Source organism: Esox lucius, chromosome 6, assembly GCF_011004845.1.
Source record: "Esox lucius isolate fEsoLuc1 chromosome 6, fEsoLuc1.pri, whole genome shotgun sequence".
In the NCBI taxonomy this organism is placed as follows: Eukaryota; Metazoa; Chordata; class Actinopteri; order Esociformes; family Esocidae; genus Esox; species Esox lucius.
Genome location: NC_047574.1, coordinates 8,199,108 through 8,220,399, shown reverse-complemented (window position 1 = coordinate 8,220,399; position 21,292 = coordinate 8,199,108). Strand labels below are relative to the sequence as shown.

The window sequence follows — 21,292 nt, the reverse complement described above, 5'->3', positions numbered from 1 at the left end:
GTTCAAGGCCATGCTTCATTGAAGCAACGCCCAGCAGATTTGGGACAGTCAATGCCCAGATGTGCCTTCTGAAGCATTTCCAGTGCCATTCTGGCTTTTATTGTGCTGCTCACTCAGTCAGGTGCCCAAGCTGCCGAAAGAGGCAAGGCAACCAAAGTAATTCTAAAGCCCTTTGTAGGACCCCTGAGCTAAGCAGGATTTGAACCTAAGAATGACACAGCTGACTGTGAGGCAGTGACTATTCCACTGGACGATTTAGGGGCCAAAATGAGATTTATTGCATAGTTTTTTAAGTCACAAATCTTATTATTGAAGTACCATTATTGCAGAACCATTATAACAAATCCATTATTATCTAACTATTAGAACAGAACCAGCTGCATAGAGCAAAGCCAGTTTGTGTCTGAAGGTGAGTAATGAATACATAAACATTGATTGCATAATATACCTTACTCTGGGGTTCAGAAATGAACGATAAGTCTCTACAGAGAGCCTGAAGTAGTAAGGGAACAAAAGACATGTGTTTAAGAACAGAGGAGAAAAAAAGAGAAAGGGATAAAAAAAAAGAGGGAGAGGCAGAGAGAGAAAAAAACAGACAGACAGAGACAGACAGACAGACAGGTCATACCGTGTCCTTGGAAGGAGCCAGTATCTCTTCAATCATCATGCTGTCTCTGGTGAAGGAGGTACGGTTCAGGGTATTGGACCTATCCGAACTGAAGGAGCGCAGGCTGTTGTTTACAGCAGTACCAAGTTACCACAGCAACAACAGGCAGGGCGGGGCAGGCAAGCAGAGGGATGATGAGAGGGTGAGGTGAACAGAAAGAAAACATATTACAACATGCAGCTTCCAGGGAACACTCGCTTCATACAACAGAACTACCACCCACTGAACAGGATGAGCCACTGGCTGGACATGAGCGATACATTGCAGATGGAACGAGGCTGTAGGACGGTGTGTGTCTGTCTGGGATGTTGTTTTACGGAGGTCTGATAGTGCATGATGGTGTGTTGTGGTGTGTATGTTTACACGTGACGGTTTGTAATGGTGGGTGATGGTGTGCGGTGAAGGTGTCTCGTGGTGTGTGATGGTGTGAGATAATTTGTAATGGTGTGTGATAATGTGTGATGGTGTGATAATGCATGATGATGTGCCATAATGTGTGACGGTGTGTGATAATGCTTGATAATGTGTGATGGTGTACAACACCGTTTCCAAAAAAGCTGGGATGCTGCGTAAAATGTAAATAAAAACAGAATGCAATGATCTGCAAATCATTTAAACCCTATATTCAATAAAAAATAGTACAAAGACAACATAAAATGTTGAAAGTGAGACATTTTATTGTTTCTTGAAAAATACATGCTCACTTTGAATTTGATGCTAGCAACATGTCACAAAAAAATCTGGAATAGAGGCATCGCAACACTGGAAACGTTGTGTAACGCAAAAAAGAAATAATTGTGGAATATTACACAACTAATTAGGTCAATGGGCAATAGGTCACTAACATGACTGGGTATTAAAAGATCATCCCAGAAAGGATGGGTCTGTCAGAAGTAAGAATGGGGAGGGGTTCAACCACTACGTGAAAGACTGCGCAGGCAAATAGTGCAACAATTTAAGAATAACGTTTCTCAAAGTAAAATTTTAAAGAGTTTGGGGATCTCATCGTGTATGGTACATAATATCATTAAAAGATCCAGAGAATCCGGAAAAATCCCTGTATGCAAGGGACAAGGCCGAAAAACAATATTGGATGGCCGTGATCCTCTGGCACTCTGGCTCAGACGGCTTTACATTAAAAACAGACAGGATTCTGTAGTGGAAGTCACTGCTCAGGAACACTCCTGTCTTTGAACACAGTATGTTGCTTCATCCACAAATGCAAGTTAAAGCTCCTACCTTTGCAAAGGAGAAACCAGATATAAACAAGATCGATAAATGCCGCCGTTGTCTCTGGGCCCAAGCTCATTTAAGATAGGAATAAGGCAAAGTGAAAAACTGTCCTCTGGTCTGATTAATCAAATCATTTTTGGGAATAATGGACAGTGCGTCCTCCAGACTAAAGAGGAGAGGGACCATTCATCTTCTTATCAGCGCACACTTCAAAAGCCAGCATACGTTATGGTATGAGGGTGCATTACTGAACACGGCATGGGTGACTTGCACATCTGTGAAGGCCCCATTAATGCTGAACAATATATACAGGTTTTGGAGAAACCTATGCTGCCTTCCAGACGACATCTTTTTCAGGGAAGGCCTTGCTTATTTCAGCAAGACGATGCCAAACCACATTCTGCACATATTACAACAGCATGGTAATAAAACAGTCTGTGTGCTAAACTGGCCTGCCTGCAGTCCAGACCTGTCACCCGTTGAAAACATTCGGCGCATTAAAGCAAAAAATGGAGACAAAGGAGACACCGGAACTGTTGAGCAGCTGAAATCTTATCAAGCAAGAATGGGAAAATATTTCACTTTCAAAACTACAACAATCGGTCTCCTCAGTTCCCAAACAATAACAGAGAGAAGAGTTGATTCAACACACTGGTAAACATGCCTCTTTCCCAACGTTTTTGAAATGTGTTGCTGGCAAATTCAAAATGGGCATGTATTTTTCCAAATCCACTAACATTTCACAGTTTCAACATTTGATATGTTGCTTTCTGTTTTTATTAGCATTTTACGCAGCACCCAACCTTTTTGGAAACGGGCTTGTATGATAATGTCTGATAGTGTGTCTACATGAGCTGAATTGTAAATAAAAAAAAATTAATCAATGAATCTGCAACTAAACTAAAGGATAAGGACATATGAGCTATCCATCATCGAAAGTAAGACGGAGGCTTTTTAGCACGCCAATACTGCTTTCTACCATTGTTCAGTGCAGCCCTTCCAGAGACAGATGGGCCCTTTACACCCAGGTGAATAGCTGTATGTGTCACTTAACAACCGTTAAGATAGAGGTGTCTTTGCTCCCTGGCAGTGTAAGGCAGCTAGTAGACACTAGGAGAAGTCTATTCTCGGCAGCAAGCTTTAACTGCTTGCTTCTATTTTAGATCTAGAAAGTGTAGCGTTCTGGAATGTCGTGTATGGAATGTATGTATCAGTTGACAGCCTTAGCAGCCTGCCCCCTACTACCATCAAGTAGGTGTCCTATTGGGAGATAGTAAGACAGAGGGGGAATCTACTTTGTAAGTGCCTTTCTGGTCACAAGCCGTTGTAGAGGGGATGGAAAGCTGCGTTTAAACAGGCAGTCAAATTTTATCCACTAGGTGTTTTTTTTTTTTTTTAACCAATCACATTGGATCTTTTCACATCAGACACGTTTTAAAGCTGGTTCTATGCATTTAGGGAGATGTTACTGAATGAAAGATGAGAAAGGGTGTGTCTGTGTAAGACGCAGCAAAATGAGATGCTTGGCAGGGACAAATACAGAGGATCTGGTCTCTACCAGAGTAGAATTAACGTACGGTAGATCCCTGGAAGCTTGAGAAAATGTCACTCCACACTGAACCAAACCAAATGGATGCATCGTTACAACACAACATAGAGTACCAATGCGGAGGAAGCATCAGCAAGACCTTGTTCAACAACCTGGACAACACTGGTACATCGCAAACCAGCCAAACTCAAAGGAAAAGTCACACTTCAAAAGGACCGTGACCAAACTGTCAATAAAATGAACCAGAGGAGTAAATGAGAGACATCACAAAGGTATTCAATGGATTTGTGATGACGGTTGGGGATCTGTGAACACATCATGCCTTCTTACCTGCAGACCTTGGGACTAGATGGTTGAAATGGGAAAACATCCAAACAGCAACAAAGCAGAGAGAGCAAAGCAGAAAGGCAGTGGCTGTAATGGGTCCATGTGTTACACTACAACGCTCTCCGAGACAACCCATAATGCTCCAGGCTGATCTGTGGCGACCTGATTGAGTCGCTTCGGTTGCTGATCACAGTGGTTGGTTAATTGATCGATAAGGCAGCCTGAGGCATCAGGGGCCTGAGGTCAGACAGCATCATGCAGGCAGACAAAGAAGAGGTATATACAGGCAGGCCAATCCTGATCTTAATCTACTAATTGGTCTTCTGACAAATCAGATCAGCTCTTTTGCCAATTACTGGTCTGCCTGTATAAACACAGCCTAACAGGAAGAGTTAAAGCTGCTAATTTTCTTTCTCAAAATCACACAGTAGGTAACCAATGAGTCCTTGACCCAAGCTTTGCCAAACACCTTGAAATGCAATCTACTATTTATCTGGTCAAAATACCCCAAAACTCTTAGTTCTACATTGTTTATAATGTACGTTGACCAGGCATCAACATTCTGTTCTGATGTTGTGCTGATTTTTTGCCAATGTGCAAATGCTCTCCAAAAAACATATTCAAAATACATATTTGCAACACATTTTGATACATTGGCCAGTGATGTACGTGCTGAATGACATGTCAGGCCTTGAGCCGTGCACACTATGAAGAACGGAACATGTATGTCTATATGAGACCAAGTACTGCTTGGGTTGATGACATCCAGCATGGTTCCAATATCCTGTTGTCCAGCTGGGTACATGTGCCTCTGACTGATTGGACATTGATGTCTAAATTGAGGGGAAAATCCCCTGCAGCTTCTAAACTGGAAGTCAACCATTAAATTAGCCACAAGCTAAACTTGTCATTACATAGGTATTGAACCAGGGAACCAGTTCCACACACATTTTATACACACTGACCATGGAGATATGAAAGCATGTAGCTATGAAATCACAGAGCTTTTGTAACCATGGAGCTATGAAACCATGGAGATAAGTAGCCATGGAGATAAGTAACCATGGAGATAAGTAACCATGGAGATATGTAACCATGGAGCTATGAAACCATGGAGCTATGTAAACAACATCCTAATACAAAAACACAGCTTGACACACATTTTTATGGCAGCCATGTTAGCTCTACATTGGCTAAGTTGACCAATAGCAGTTTGCAGAAGTTTCAGACGTTTAACACTGCTGTGCAAAAAGATTCCAAATTCTTCAAATGATTAGATAGATGGAATGATCAAAAGCGCTAATATGGTACCGGTTTTAAATTGTCCTCTATATTTGGCTCTAAATAACTCAACTATTTTTATCACAGTGATGCTGCTGTGCTCAAACTAAGAAAACTCATTCAACAGGTTGATTGTGATAATGTCTACAAACATATGCAAGTAACACCACTGCATGTGATGGAAACTCCACTTTAAAATATGTTATACATTTTTATTGATAGAATTTATTGTGCCACAGCATAGCAGTCAATGACTTCAGTAGCGACGGTGGGTATTGTGGGTCTGTTACCTGGCGCTGCGTGCTCCGATGCTGAAACCCATGTATCCCTCCTGGGGCAGAGAGTCGTCTCCCAGCTCTTTCAGGTCCTGGGGACCCAGGTACTTATCCGTGTCACCCGTCATCGCATCCTCACCTGACATCACAACCAGTCATTTAGTTAAACATTCGACCTGATCCAACCTGAACCAGTCCACTCTCTAACCCTGACCCAGTCCTCTCTAACCATGACCCAGTCCTCTCTAACCCTGACCCAGTCCTCTCTAACCCTGATCCAGTCCTCTCTAACCATGACCCAGTCCTCTCTAACCCTGACCCAGTCCTCTCTAACCATGACCCAGTCCTCTCTAACCCTGACCCAGTCCTCTCTAACCCTGATCCAGTCCTCTCTAACCATGACCCAGTCCTCTCTAACCATGACCCAGTCCTATCTAACCATGACCCAGTCCTCTCTAACCATGACCCAGTCCTCTCTAACCCTGACCCAGTCCTCTCTAACCCTGACCCAGTCCTCTCTAACCATGACCAAGTCCTCTCTAACCATGACCCAGTCCTCTCTAACCATGACCCAGTCCTATCTAACCATGACCCAGTCCTCTCTAACCATGACCAAGTCCTCTCTAACCATGACCCAGTCCTCTCTAACCATGACCAAGTCCTCTCTAACCATGACCCAGTCCTCTCTAACCATGACCCAGTCCTCTCTAATCCTGACCCAGTCCTCTCTAACCCTGACTCAGTCATCTAATTCTGACCTAGTCCTCTCTAATCCTGACCCAGTCCTCTCTAATCCTGACTCAGTCCTCTCTAATCCTGACTCAGTCCTCTCTAATCCTGACCTAGTCCTCTCTAACCCTGATCCAGTCCTCTCTAACCCTGACCCAGTCCTATGTTTAACCCTGAACCAGTCTTATTTAACCCTGACCCAGTCCTCTCAAATACTGACCCAGTACCATTTAAACCTAACCCATTCCTCTCTTTAACCCTAACACAGTCATCTAATTCTGACCTGGTCATTTCTAATCCTGACTCAGTCCTCTCTAATCCTGACCTAGTCCTCTCTCCTATAAACAATCTTTGACAACACGTCTAGCAGAATCACAGTCATCAGAGAAGAGGGTTGTTTAGGAGGATCAATAGAAGCCTGCAGGCCTGTTCCACTGTCCCAAATCCAACCACCCTGTGCTGTCTGTCTGTCCTGTTTTGTACCTTGTCACATACCTTTACCTCAAGAGAGTCGACAGAGTAAAGGAAAGGTTAAAATAGGAAAAGGTAGAGCAAGTTCAGAAACCCACACAACTGACAAACCAAAACACTCCACCCCAAATGATCAACCTGTTGACTAACTCTCTTGCTCTCTTACACACCCACGCAGTTAAGTACCCAACGAACCAACCAGCCAACCATTCAAACTGCCAGCCAACCACAAGCTAGCTAGTCAGCCAACCAACCAACCAACAAACTAGCCAGCCTGCCAGCAACTAGCCAACCAACACCAACATGCCAACCTGTCAGTCGACTAACCAGCCAGCCAGGCAGTGAATGGAAAACTGCATTCCAGCAGTGACAAAAGAGAACCCCCCCCCCCCCTGCCCCTAACCCCCCAGTCAGACCCCTCTTCCCACTGCTGATCCCTCCCCCCGGCTTAACCGCAGAAACCCTAAAAAACTTTACAGACCTCATCTGGTTACATTCCTCAAAATAATTTCCTTTCAAGCATTATCCCACTATCACTCACTCCACAACACGCGTTCTCCGCCTGTGTCTCTGTCTCCCCCAACAAGCCTCTCTCCCAATTCCTCAGTAACTTACTATGTAACCGCCAGTTCAGGGGATTCAGTCACCAGCTCTGCACTCAACAAACTTTCTGAGCGAATGGCTCTCAGTGACGGTCTCTCTCTCTCTCAGTGACTGTCTCTCTCTCTCTCAGTGACTGTCTCTCCCTCTGTCAGTGACTGTCTCTCCCTCTGTCAGTGACTGTCTCTCCCTCTCTCGGTTGCACTCTCTTACCCGTACTCACTTTGTCTTTCTCTGACGCTTACCGTACTCTCTCTCCCCCTGCTCCCCCCAGCTTTCTCTCTGCCTCTCTTTCTCTTGGTCTCACCCTCCCTCTCTTTTGCACGCTCCCTCTCTCAGTCACTCGCCGTATTCACTCGTTTTGTCTTCCTCTCTCTGTGTTGCTCCCTTACACAAACAGATCAGCTTTCTCCCGCCCCCTGTCCGCCTGCCTGCTGGGGGTCTTACAGCGTCATGCTGTTGAACAGTTCGCTCACACCTATAGCAGACACAACCAGACCCCCCCCCCCCCAGATCCTCTGGACTGAGCCCTAGCCCAAACAGATCCTTTGCACTGAGCCCTAGCCCAAACAGATCCTTTGCACTGAGCCCTAGCCCAAACAGATCTTCTGGACCGGGCCCTAGTACAAACAGAACCTCTGGACAGATCCTCTGGTCTGTTTGTCTGTCTGTCTCTTGCACATGTAGTTATCAGCTTCGGGTTATGCCCTGGATTCAACAACATGAACTTATGTTGCACTGCACTGAAACACTCAAAGTTTAACCACATATTCCTGAACCAAATAAGCCAAAGTCTAAAGCATAGAGCTAGCCCAGGTATAAACAGCAGATTGAGGTTAGCCTTTAGAAGTTTCTGGTATGATTTAGGGTGTCCCAGTGGTGGCTGGGTAACTCTGGTATGATTTAGGGTGTCCCAGTGGTGGCTGGGTAACTCTGGCATGATCTAGGATGTCCCAGTGATGGCTTGGTAACTCTGGTATTATTTACGATGTTCCAGTGGTGGCTGGGTCACTCTGGTATTATTTAGGATGTCCCAGTGGTGGCTGGGTAACTCTGGTATGATCTATGATGTCCCAGTGGTGGCTGGGTAACTCTGGTATGATCTATGATGTCCAAGTGGTGGCTGGTTAAATCTGGTATAATCTATGATGTCCAAGTGGTGGCTGGTTAAATCTGGTATGATCTATGATGTCCAAGTGGTGGCTGGTTAAATCTGGTATGATCTATGATGTCCCAGTAGTGGCTGGGTAACTCTGGTTTGATTTAGGATGTCTCAGTGGAGGCTGGGAAACTCTTGTATGATTTAGGATGTCTCAGTGGTGGCTGGGTAAATCTGGTATGATCTAGGATGTCCCAGTGGTGGCTGGGTAACTCTGGTATGATATAGGATGTCCCAGTTGTGGCTGGGTAACTCTGGTATGATCAATGATGTCCCAGGGGTGGCAGGGTGACTGTGTGGTGCCTGGGTAACTCTGTGGTGGCTGAGTAACTCTGGTATGATTTAGGAAGTCCCAGAGGCGGCAGGGTAACTCTGTGGTGGCTGGGTAACTCTGTGGTGGCTGGGTAAATCTGTGGTGGCTGGGTAAATCTGTGGTGGCTGGGTAATGCCTCCTGCCTGCCTGCCTTCATGCTCAGCTCCCTGTCTACTTGCCCACCTCCCTTTCTTCCTGCCTACCTTCCTGCATTTGTACCCACCTCCCTGCCCTCCTGCCGGACAGCCCACCTTCCTATCTACCTCCTTGCGCTCCTGCCCACCTCCATGCCGGACAGCCCACCTCCCTGCCCTCCTGCCCACCTCCATGCCGGACAGCCATTCTGACAACCCCTGTTAAATCGGAGATCCGGTCTCAACGCTGAGTAAAGAAATACATGAAAGGTGTGCATATAGAACAGATGGCCTCCTGGTCCTGCCTGTAAACCAAGCTAATTTTAGCCTCATTTGCAGATTGGCATTAGAAAAATTTAAGATGTGAAAGTGCTGGCACCTTGGATCATTGCCCTGTCGAGGGCAAACCTTTGCTCTGGTCCAAATAGATTACATTATGTTGTTTGCCTACCCTAATTTCTCCCTCTAGTTTAAACTAGAAGCATTGATTCCCCTGTGGGAGTGTTGTGAAACAGAGACTACAGCAGTGCTCTCTCTCCTCCTCAGTCATATCCAGTCTGATGTAAAGGGGTCACTCATTCCCACTGGGGGCAATAATTTGACAGTGAGGCCGGAGGCCAGTCCCATGGGGCGACGGTGTGGAAGAGTTGGCATCCAACACCAGCTAATTTCAGGGCATGGTGAAGTAAATGACTGGATTCAGATCTAGCTGGACCTTGTCTGGCTATGGGTTAAAGGCCATGTGAAACAAACCTGGAGGGAAATGTTAAACTCCTTTCCAGTGTGTTACTCTAATCTTAACTTCAAAGTGTTTACTAAATCAGTGATCAATGGTTATCATGTTATAATGTTAACTAAATCAGTGATCAATGGTTATTATGTTATAATGTTAACTAAATCAGTGATCTTTTTTTGTCATGTTATAATGCTAGCTAAATCAGTCATCTTTGTTTGTCATGTTATAATGCTAGCTAAATCAGTCATCTTTGTTTGTCATGTTATAATGCTAGCTAAATCAGTGATCTGTGTTGATCATGGTATAATGTTAAATAAATTAGTAATCTTTGTTTGTCATCTTATAACGCTAACTAAATCAGTGATCTATGTTTAGCGTTACAGTTTGTTTGTAACAGTGATATACTACAGTTAATATCATGACATCTCAGTTATGCAATGGCTTTGCCAGTGGCAGTAGAGAGTAACTACACACCAAATTATTGAGTTACTTCAGTGTCACATATCAAGCCAGTTAAATCTGTCCACTATACTCTCGCACCCAGACCAAGTGCAAGATAAGTCAATATTATTATTTATATTATTTAATCACAAACACTATTAGATTGTGTTTAGTAGCATTAATGTAAAGTCAAACTCGGCACTTACGACAGTAGCTCTCGAACGCACACTGATATTCCATTTCTGTTAAAAACAAGGTTCCTGGATTAAGTCTTCACTGAACCAATTTCATTTAAGTAATAATAACTCTGCTATATACAAACTCGGCAAATTGTTTAGGAAGCAATAGAGAATTTTCTCTTTGTCTTTCTGTCGCTCTGGCTCTGAATCCCTCAGCAGCGGAAATAATGAGTGTTAATAACATTTGTTTTCAGGTACACAAACCAGAAAATCACATCTGTGTACACTTGACTAAAAAAAATAAACATTTAATAGCTTGAACATTGCCTGGTAACCCAGATGAAGGATATTCCACAGACACCAAAGCGTTTTTATAAACTGTTCATGACAACATACTAAGCGTGAGACAGTTAAGAGATGTGGTTAGTCTTAGACGGACAGACTAAAGGGAGAGAAGAAGAGAGGCAGCTCAAACACTTGCCAACAAAAGGGAGAAAAAGAAAAAAAGAAAGAAAATCTAAAAGTGGAAAATACCTTCTTCAACATCAGATAAATAGTCCTCAGTGAGCATTTCAGGCACATTGGCTTTACGAACTGTGTAATTTGAATGAATGAAGTGTTAGAAAAAACATAAATATGAATTGAATAAATATTTGAGAAAAAATACAAAAAAGCAACATAATGCATATATCTAACACCATTAGCTATACATGGGGATTTATGATGGTTATTTAAGAGTGTAAGGGATCTTTCTGCTGGATCTCTTACCTTCATCATCGGACATGTCCAAAACCTCGTTCATTGTTTCAGGGACATTCATCTTATGTTTCTCAATCACCGTCTAGACAAGGGAAACATGTTTGTCAATCACTCAAATCAAGGACGTAATTAATTAATTTAGTCAAAGAGGTGATTTTCCTGTTCTAGTAATGTTACTTCCAATTAAGAAGACAATTAAGAAGAAAAGGCACACATTTCACTTTAAAACAGTTGTTTGCCTCACCAGGGATGTCAGTGTTTCCTCAGTGACAACCTTCAGAGTGTCCACAACAGAGATGTACCCCAGCCTCCTGGCGATAGACAAGGCTGTGTTGCCGTTCTGGAGAGTTAGGGTGACACACATAGTTACATGCTGTTACCCTTAACATGTTGTTACCCTTAACCCCAACCACAGACCCCAACCCTTTACTCTGAAGCTAAATGAAGTACACAACGTGCATTTACACAGCCAGGGCAATCCAGATTTTCATTTCTCAATCATTTGTTTTCTTCAAAGCTGATTGGTCAAAAGACCAGTTAGAGAAAAACATTATTAAAATTGGCTGCCTGTGTTACACCCACAGCCACTGTGTGTGTGTGTGTGGGGGGGGGGGGGGTGTGTATGTACTTCCTCCCAATGCATCCCAGAGTCCTTCACCCACCACAGTCAGTTCATTGGGAGATGCTCCGTTCTGCAGCAGCAGGTTGATGATGTGGGTATGGCCCTGCTGGGCAGCCTGGTGGAGGGGGGTGTAGCCATTCTGCAGGGGGCATTTGTAAAACACATGCACAATCATTCGAATGCCGAGGGGAATCTAGCTGTCTACAGTGGGTATCTATATGGCTATACACTGAGCCTGACCTTGGTTTTGGCGTTGACCTTGGCCTGGTTCATTAACAGGAAGTTGACCATCTTCACATTTCCGTAGTGACACGCCACGTGCAGTGGAGTGTATCCCATCTGGGGACACATGAACATACATCAGACTACATATCCATTGAATATAATCGACTGAATTATTCACATATCCTGTTGATGCAGGACAATATTCAGTGATGTAGCAAACTAGCTCAAATGTATCCCTACCCATGTCTAGCTAGGCTATACAGTGGATATAAAAAGTCTACACACCCCTGTTAAAATGCCAGGTTCTTGTGATGTAAAAGAATGAGACAAAAATAAATCATGTCAGAACTTTGTCCACCTTTAATGTGACCTATAACGTGAACAATTCAATTGAAAAACAAACTGAAATCTTTGAGGGGGAAAAATAAAAAACTCACAATAACCTGGTTGCATAAGGTTGCACACCCTTAAACTAATACTTTGTTGAAGCACCTTTTGATTTTATTACAGCACCCAGTCTTTTTGGGTAGGAGTCTATTAGCATGGCACATCTTGACGTGGCAATATTTGCTCACTCTTCTTTGCAAAAGCTCTCCTGTGCACAGCCCTCTTCAGATAACCCCACAGATGTTCAATTGGATTCAGATCTGAGCTCTGGCTGGGCCATTCCAAAACATGAATCGTCTTCTGGAGAAGCCATGCTTTTGTGGATTTGGATGTGTGCTTTGGGTCGTTGTCATGCTGAAAGATGAACTTCCTCTTCAGCTTTTTATCGGACACCTGAAGGTTTTGTGCCAAAATTGCCTGGTATTTGGAACTGTTCATAATTCCCTCCACCCTGACAAAGGCCCCGGTTCCAGTTGAAGAAAAACAGCCCCAAAGCATGATGCTGCCATCACCATGCTTCACTGAGGGTATGGTGTTCTTTGGGTGATGTGCAGTGTTATTTCTGCACCAAACATACCTTTTGGAATTATGGCCAAAAAGTTAAACCTTGGTTTCATCAGACCACAACACATTTTCCCACGTGCTTTTGGTAGACTTGATGTTTGTTTTTGTAAACTTCAGTCAGACTTGGATGTTTTTCTTTGTAAGAAAAGGCTTCCGTTGTAACACGATTAACTAACAAACAGCAACAATGACAGCGACAGCAACAATGATCCACAATGTGGGGAGCAGAGGGGAAACATACATACACATACAAACGAGCTAGATTGGGACCTGGTGTGGAAGATGGGAAACATGTGACAGTCCGGGATGTGTTCGTGAGAATATGGGAACTTGTGGAAATATGGCACGGTGGCGCTGCTGCTCACCGCACCATGACAGTACCCCCCCCCAAAGGCCCGGCCACTGGACGGGCCAAGACGAACCCCAGCCCAAGGGAGGGGGGGCGGGGCAGCACAGTACCCCCATCGGCACAAACCCGCCGACGGGGCGGAACAGCCGAGACTAACCAGGGTGGGGGAGCCGTCGGGACAGGCCGGGGAGGCAGAACCGGCCGAAGATCAGGAGCCGGCGGAGGGTTAGGAGCCGGGAGAGCCGACGGAGGGCCGGTGGCCGGCGGAGGGTCACAGGCCGGGAGAGCCGACGGAGGGCCGGTGGCCGGCGGAGGGTCGGTAGCCGGGAGAGCCGACGGAGGGTCGGTAGCCGGAAGAGCCGAAGGAGGGTCGGTAGCCGGAAGAGCCGAAGGAGGGTCGGTAGCCGGAAGAGCCGAAGGAGGGTCGGTAGCCGGAAGAGCCGAAGGAGGGTCGGTAGCCGGAAGAGCCGAAGGAGGGTCGGTAGCCGGAAGAGCCGAAGGAGGCGCCGGGACGGCCGGGACAGGAGAGGGCGGTGGCGGCCAAACCCCGGCAAGCTCAGGCGGTGCAGGCCACTCCTCCTCAGGCGGTGCAGGCCACTCCTCCTCGGCCTCAGGCGGTGCAGGCCACTCCTCCTCGGCCTCAGGCGGTGCAGGCCACTCCTCCTCGGCCTCAGGCGGTGCAGGCCACTCCTCCTCGGCCTCAGGCGGTGCAGGCCACTCCTCCTCGGCCTCAGGCGGTGCAGGCCACTCCTCCTCGGCCTCAGGCGGTGCAGGCCACTCCTCCTCGGCCTCAGGCGGTGCAGGCCACTCCTCCTCGGCCTCAGGCGGTGCAGGCTGCTGCCACTGGCAGGAAGGAGGCGCTGGCTGCTGCTCCAATGCAGCAGGGGGCGCTGACTGCCGCTGCTGGCAGGTAGGAGGCGCTGGCTGCTGCTCCAATGCAGCAGGGGGCGCTGACTGCCGCTGCTGGCAGGTAGGAGGCGCTGGCTGCTGCTCCAAAGCAGCAGTGGGCAATCGGCGCCGTGGCGCAGGGACAGGGGCGGCGGAAGGCCACGGAGCAGGAAGCGGTGTGCGCCTAATTGCCAGCCTACAGCCTGGCCAGCCTGCACGGGGTCGAGGAGGCACCGGACATAGAGGGGGCGCCGTCGGGACTTCCCCCGGGCACCCACTCAGCCACCCCCTAAAATTTTCCTGGGGGGACCTCGGACCAAGCGTTGGGCACCTCGCCCTCTTCTTCCTCCGGCCTCGCCTGCGTCCTGTCCTTCCTGCCTCCTGCATGTCCTGCAGGAGACCCTTCACCAGCTCCCCTTGCTCTTTGGTGAGGGGCTTGACCACTCCATACTGGTCCATGCCCCACAGCGGCACCCCAAACCCGTCTTGGGGCAACCCCCAGCACTGCTCCCCAAGGGGATCCTCCTCCACTCTCTCATAGACCGCTTCGTCATCATCTGAGGAGAGGGAGTCAGACCCCCAATCACCCCTCCAGGTATATACCCTCTCTGGAGGGACTGCCTGCTGGTTCCAGGTTTGGTGGATCATTCTGTAACACGATTAACTAACAAACAGCAACAATGACAGCGACAGCAACAATGATCCACAATGTGGGGAGCAGAGGGGAAACATACATACACATACAAACGAGCTAGATTGGGACCTGGTGTGGAAGATGGGAAACATGTGACAGTCCGGGATGTGTTCGTGAGAATATGGGAACTTGTGGAAATATGGCACGGTGGCGCTGCTGCTCACCGCACCATGACATCCGTCTTGCCACCCTACCCCATAGCCCATTCTTATGAAGAATACGGGAGATTGTTGTCACATGTAGCACACATCCAGTACTTGCCAGAAATTTCTGCAGCTCCTTTAATGTTGCTGTAGGCCTCTTGGAAGCCTCCCTGACCAGTTTTCTTCTCGTCTTTTCATCAATTTTGGAGAGAAGTCTGTTGTGACATATTTTCTCCACTTGATGATGACTGTCTTCACTGTGTTCCATGGTAAAAGTAATGCTTTGGAACTATTTTGTACCCTTTTCCTGTCTGCGGACCATGGCTTTTGCTCTGAGATGCATCTAAGAAAAACAAAAAAATCCTACAAAAACAGCTGAACTTTATTTGCGATTAATCAGTTACTTTAAATGATGGCAGGTGTGTAATGAGTTTGAATGTGATTGATTAACTCCGAACACAGCCACATCCACAGTTATAAGAGGGTGTGCACACTTATGCAACCAGGTTATTGTAAGGTTTTCATTTTAAATGTTCCCCCTCAAAGATGTCAGTTGTTTTTCAATTGAATTGTTCACATTAAAGGTCACATTAAAAGTGGAAAAAAGTACTGACATGATTTATCTTTGTCTCATTCTTTTACGTCACAAAAACCTGGCATTTTAACAGGGATGTGTAGACTTTTTATATCCACTGTATCAGAATGAAATCAATAACATTCCATCAACATATTAAAAACTGGTGTTACAATATAAGAGCCAGGGTCAACATTGACCTGATCAGACTCCTGGGAGCCATGTTGTCACATGTCAGTGACCGAGACTTCTGTGTGTGTCTGTGTGTGTGTGTGTGTATGTGTGTGTGTATGTGTGTGTGTAAGCCTTTACCTTAGTCTCTGGGTCAACAGTGGCCCCCTGGTTGACCAGGACCTCAGCTACGCTGACCTTGTCCTCCTGGGCAGCCAGGTGGAGAGGGGTCAGACCACTCTAAAAGGACAAGATAGGGGACATATTAAGATGTTACGCAAATGTTTTTGTTTCAGAGAGGACAGGGCAGAGGACATATTAAGATGTAACGCTCTGAGAGGACAGGACCGGGGACAAATTAAGATGTAACGCTCTGAGAGGACAGGACTGGGGACATATTAAGATGTTACACTATGAGAGGACAGGACCAGGGACAAATTAAGATGTTACGCTCTGAGAGGACAGGACTGGGGACATATTAAGATGTTACACTATGAGAGGACAGGACCGGGGACATATTAAGATGTTACGCTCTGAGAGGACAGGACAGGGGACATATTATGATGTTACGCTCTGAGAGGACAGGACTGGGGACATATTAAGATGTTACACTATGAGAGGACAGGACCAGGGACAAATTAAGATGTTACGCTCTGAGAGGACAGGACCGGGGACATATTAAGATGTTACACTATGAGAGGACAGGACCGGGGACATATTAAGATGTTACGCTCTGAGAGGACAGGACAGGGGACATATTATGATGTTACGCTCTGAGAGGACAGGACAGGGGACATATTATGATGTTACGCTCTGAGAGGACAGGACAGGGGACATATTATGATGTTACGCTCTGAGAGGACAGGACAGGGGATATACCAAAGTTGCTGAGTATGTAGATTAAAAAAAAGTGCTTGTCCAATAGAAATTCCCTATTACCTTACAAAAAGTCCTTATAGATCATTTAATCAGGTTTAGCAGGCATGTCACACTGAAGTGCACATGTGCAGACCATTATATCAAAGCAACTCCTTCCATGATTTTTTTTTTTTTTACAAAAATGTAAACACAAGTCTGCAGCATTTATGTGGTTATAGTAATCACAGTTTCTGCTACACTGGTTCAAATCTAAGTTTCACCCTGTAGATCTGAAGACAATTAACAACAAAGGACACACTTCTCCCATTGACTTGTGAAACCCAGTACCCTTGCCAGGTCTGTCCAGTTTACTTCGCAAGCTTTCAAGGAGATATCTCAAAGTTCTTGATAAGTCTCAAACCTCTGTGATATCTGGAGAACGTGTATTACTCTTCCCTGGCTACCAACACCAGCCTCTCACTCTTGACCTGTAATGCCCGATCCCCACCTTGTTGCCCAGGGTGATGGTGGCGTCCCTGGCCAGTAGCAGGGTAACGATGTCAACGTTGCCCTCCTGGGAGGCCAGGTGCAGAGGCGTGATGCCCTGCCGTGTCACCGCATTGGTGTCGGCTCCATACTCCAGTAGAGTCGTGGTGATCTCCATCTGGTTCTTCTTAGCGGCGATGTGAAGGGGAGTGTAGCCATTCTGAGACAGATGGAGAAAGGACAATTGCTAGGGCATATTCATATTTACTGGTATGGTGGCATTTAGAATCCACATTTATGTCATTTACACATTGCTAAGGTGTTTTGTGCACCAACGAGCCAATAAAGTTGAACAGACAGGAACTAAAATTACCAACAATTAGTAAAATTACCATTACTCGATGAGTAGTGTGGACCATTTTGAAATCGATAGGACAAGTGAAGTCAGTGAATGTGGAATTGAATGGAACCATTCTGTAACAGAGACTGGACGGGATGTACTGGATACATCAGTCATAGTGTACATTATTTTGTGTATAATCTCTGCTATGGCCACAGCTGAGAAACATGATCACTATAATCCTACCTCTAACTCTAACCCACCAATATATTCCACACATTCACAATGTTTCCAAAACAGTCACAACGGTGAACTTATGGAAACCAGATGGCTCCAGGCGGCATGAAAGAGAGTGCAGAGGCGGAGTGGTTTGGGAAAGACGCGGAGAAGAGAGAGTTTCCTAGGCGCTAGAGGAGGGACATAGAGGGAGCCGGCCAGAGATGATGTCATTGTGCGGAGTGGGCCTGTCCAAACGGACGTCACAGAGCCCGTCACATTACAGGCTGTAATTGGCTGTCATGGGAACAAAGGCAGTAACTAGGTCAGCATGTTTCAGAGACACTGAGCTGCTGAGCTAGGCAACCCCCTCCCCTCTCATTGCTAGGCAACCCCCTCCCCTCTCACTGCTAGGCAACCCCCTCCCCTCTCACTGCAAAAAACACAGACAGAATGACAGAGAAATATAAAGAGTCGGAGAGAGAGAGAGAGAGCGAGAGAGAGAGAGAAATACAGCACGAGATAAAGAGAGGCCACAGACGACACACGGGGCCTGCTCTACTCTCCACACCCCTCTCCTGGCTTCCCAATCCTCTCTTCCTATTCGCTATTCTGTCCCCTCCATTACTCTCAACTTAATTCAAGTGTGTTTGAATTCAAATAGTATCCAGAGTGTGTTTGAATTGGGAAGGTACAAACGATGAGGGTGTTATTTAAGATGGTACCCGGGGTGACGCTGCGAGGCATGGTACCTACCTTGGCAGCAGCGTGTGGTGAGGCACCCTGGTCCAGCAGCAACAGAGCCACTTTCTGGTTATCGTAGTGAGCTGCTACATGCAGTGGAGTTAGACCACTCTACAGGGACACACACACACTGGACTTGAGCACTCTACAGAAACATAATGTCATGCACAGACAGAAGCCGTAGAGGGGCTGGTGCCTGGTGGAGCAAGGTGGAGGTGAAAGCACTGAGAAATATCAACCACTTAGTGCATGTTGGACGCTTTTTATTTTCTTCTGTTGAATAACCACAGCTGAACGTGATGCATCATACCAGCATTATACTGACATCACAACAGCATCATACTGACATTATATCAGTATCATACCAGCATCATACTGACATTATATCAGTATCATACCAGCATCATACTGACATTATATCAGTATCATACTGACATTATATCAGTATCATACCAGCATTATACTGACATCACAACAGCATCATACTGACATTATATCAGTATCATACCAGCATCATACTGACATTATATCAGTATCATACCAGCATCATACTGACATTATATCAGTATCATACTGACATTATATCAGTATCATACCAGCATCATACTGACATTATATCAGTATCATACCAGCATCATACTGACATTATATCAGCATCATACCAGCATCATACGGACATTATATCAGCATCATACCAGCATCATTCAGCATAATATTAACATTGTACCATTGACATACAAGAATCATACTGACATTGTATCAGTATTATACCATACCAGCATCATACAGCATAATATTAACATCGTACCATTGCCATTACAGCATCATACCAGCATCATGCAAGGGGCTGGTTGAACTGAACTACAGAACACTGAACTACAGAACACTGGACAACAGAACCCTGGACAACAGAACACTGAATGACAGAACACTGAACTACAGAACACTGGACAACAGAACCCTGGACAACAGAACACTGAATGACAGAACACTGAACTACAGAACACTGGACGACAGAACACTGGACAACAGATAACTGGACAAGAAAACACTGGACAAGAAAACACTGGACTAGAAAATACTGGACTACAGAACATTAGACTATAGAGCACTGCACTAAAGAAAACTAGACTAAAGAGCACTGGACTAGAGAGCACTGGACTAGAGAGCACTGGACTAGAGAGCACTGGACTAGGGTGTCCCTTTATTCTGATTAATTTTGGATGGGTTCATTTGATAATCTCACCGCTTAGATTGTTAACGCTTTCATATTCTCATTTCATATGTGACAGTGAATCAGCCCTGTCTCAACCAGTAAACCCACATACTCAGACACATATCTAGTCCCTGAAACAACTGTGGTTGTGCTGAGCTTTGCCATTACAACCACATGAACAAAGGTTTAGCACTACTACAATACTGACCTAAGGTAAATGAAACCAATAGCGTTACTGACCTGTAATATAAAAACAAATTAATAGCATTACAGAATATTGACCTGTGGTGTAAAAATGAACCAGTGGCATTAGGAAGCCAAGTCATACAACATCAATTCTGAATTTACAGAGCCATGAGAAAGAATTCAGACCCCTTCCCTTTCTCTACACTTTGTTGGGTTATTGACTTAATTTATAAGTTATAAAATTGTATCAACCTTCATGCAATACCCCATAAGGACAAACGCGAAAAATTTTGGAAAAATTTTAAGGGAACATTTCCTGAAAATGAAATAATTAAAAATATGATGTACCGAATTCAGACCCTTTGCCATGACGATCTGAACTCATTACATCTGGTGTTTTCTGATCATCTCTGAGATGTCTTTAGAACTTGTTTAGAGGCTGCCTGTAGCACATCCTATTGACTGATCATCATGTGGAAAGGCACACATACAGTATCTCACAAAAGTGAGCACACCCCTCACATTTTTGTAAATATTTGATTATATCTTTTTATGTGACAACACTGAAGAAATGACAATTTACTGCAATGTAAAGTAGTGAGTGTACAGCTTGTATAACAGTGTAAATTTGCTGTCCCCTCAAAATAACACAACACACAGCCATTAATGTCTAAACCGCTGGCAACAAAAGTGAGTACACCCCTAACTGAAAATGTCCAAATTGGGCCCAATTTCGTGTGACTCATTAGTGTTACATGGTCTCAAAATACAGCGTGGTCCTTGAACAAAATCTGAACCAGAGTGCATATGACCTGGGGCTAATAATAACCTTTCACCATAACAACAACCTGAAGCACATCGCCACGACAATGTTGGAGTGGCTTCAGGACAAGCATGTGAATGTCCCAGAGTGGCCCAGCCAAAGCCTGGACATAAATCCCATTGAACTTCTGTGCGGAGACCTGAAGATTGCAGTTCACCGACGCTCCACATCCAATCTGACAGAGGTTGAGAGGATCTGCAAGAAGGAATGGGAGAAACTGCCCAAATCCAGGTCTGCAATGCTGGTAGAGGCACACCAAAGACTATTCAAAGCCAAAGGGGCTTTTACAAAGTACTTAATAAACGGTTTGCTTATGTATATGAGATACTTCAGTTTTATTTTGTACACTTATAAAAACGTTTTTGTTTTTGGGGTATTGGGTGTAGATTGTTGGCAGATTTAAAAAATAAATAAAATTAAGTATATAACGCAACAAAATGTGGGAAAAGGGATGGGGTCTGAATACTTTCAAAAGGCAATGCATCTGCTCTGATATGAAGGCTGCAATGAAATCAAATCAAATCATATCCTGTTGAGGTCTATAGACTTTCCCATCAGAGGGCTGTGCTAATAGCAATCAATACATATGACTATTCTACCAGGCTGTCAGATTAGCCCTTCAGTACACGGTTTATATGGTTACAATAACAGCATGACTGCATGGTTTCCTTGGTTACAACACGTGTTACTGCAACGGTTTCTATGGTTACAATACCTTCCCAGCTGCGTCAGGTGGTGCGTGTCTCTGCAGCAGCAGGTTGGCGACTTCTATCTTCCCGTACTTAGATGCTACATGAAGAGGAGTGAAGCCCTTCTGGTGGAGGGGAGGAGAGAGGGGGAAAGAAAGGAGAGAGTAGGGGAGAGGAGAGACAGACAGGAAAAGACAAACAAGACGACAAGAGGAGAGAAGAGGACGGATGAGAGATAATATTTTCACGTGCATGGACCGTATT

General features: G+C 45.3%; 1 protein-coding gene across 47 annotated transcripts in view; it reads right to left on the bottom strand.

Annotated features, from left to right (window-relative positions):
- Window positions 1-21,292, bottom strand: part of ank3b (ankyrin 3b) — a 145,375-nt gene that overhangs the window by 34,535 nt on the left and 89,548 nt on the right. For 20 of the 47 annotated variants that reach the window (XM_029120219.2, XM_029120214.2, XM_029120204.2 and 17 more), the window contains 14 exons: window positions 21,055-21,153; window positions 18,127-18,225; window positions 16,837-17,034; window positions 16,750-16,788; window positions 15,612-15,710; window positions 11,716-11,814; window positions 11,516-11,614; window positions 11,098-11,193; window positions 10,863-10,935; window positions 10,629-10,688; window positions 10,122-10,157; window positions 5,348-5,471; window positions 629-731; window positions 449-493 (listed from right to left, as the gene is read on the bottom strand). In XM_029120219.2, the coding sequence (XP_028976052.2) occupies window positions 449-493; window positions 629-731; window positions 5,348-5,471; window positions 10,122-10,157; window positions 10,629-10,688; window positions 10,863-10,935; window positions 11,098-11,193; window positions 11,516-11,614; window positions 11,716-11,814; window positions 15,612-15,710; window positions 16,750-16,788; window positions 16,837-17,034; window positions 18,127-18,225; window positions 21,055-21,153 (1,269 nt within the window). Of the gene's footprint in view, window positions 1-448; window positions 494-628; window positions 732-3,779; window positions 3,795-5,347; window positions 5,472-10,121; window positions 10,158-10,628; window positions 10,689-10,862; window positions 10,936-11,097; window positions 11,194-11,515; window positions 11,615-11,715; window positions 11,815-15,611; window positions 15,711-16,749; window positions 16,789-16,836; window positions 17,035-18,126; window positions 18,226-21,054; window positions 21,154-21,292 lie in introns of all 47 variants that reach the window. The other 27 variants (XM_029120215.2, XM_029120218.2, XM_029120226.2 and 24 more) reach the window with 17 other exon arrangements.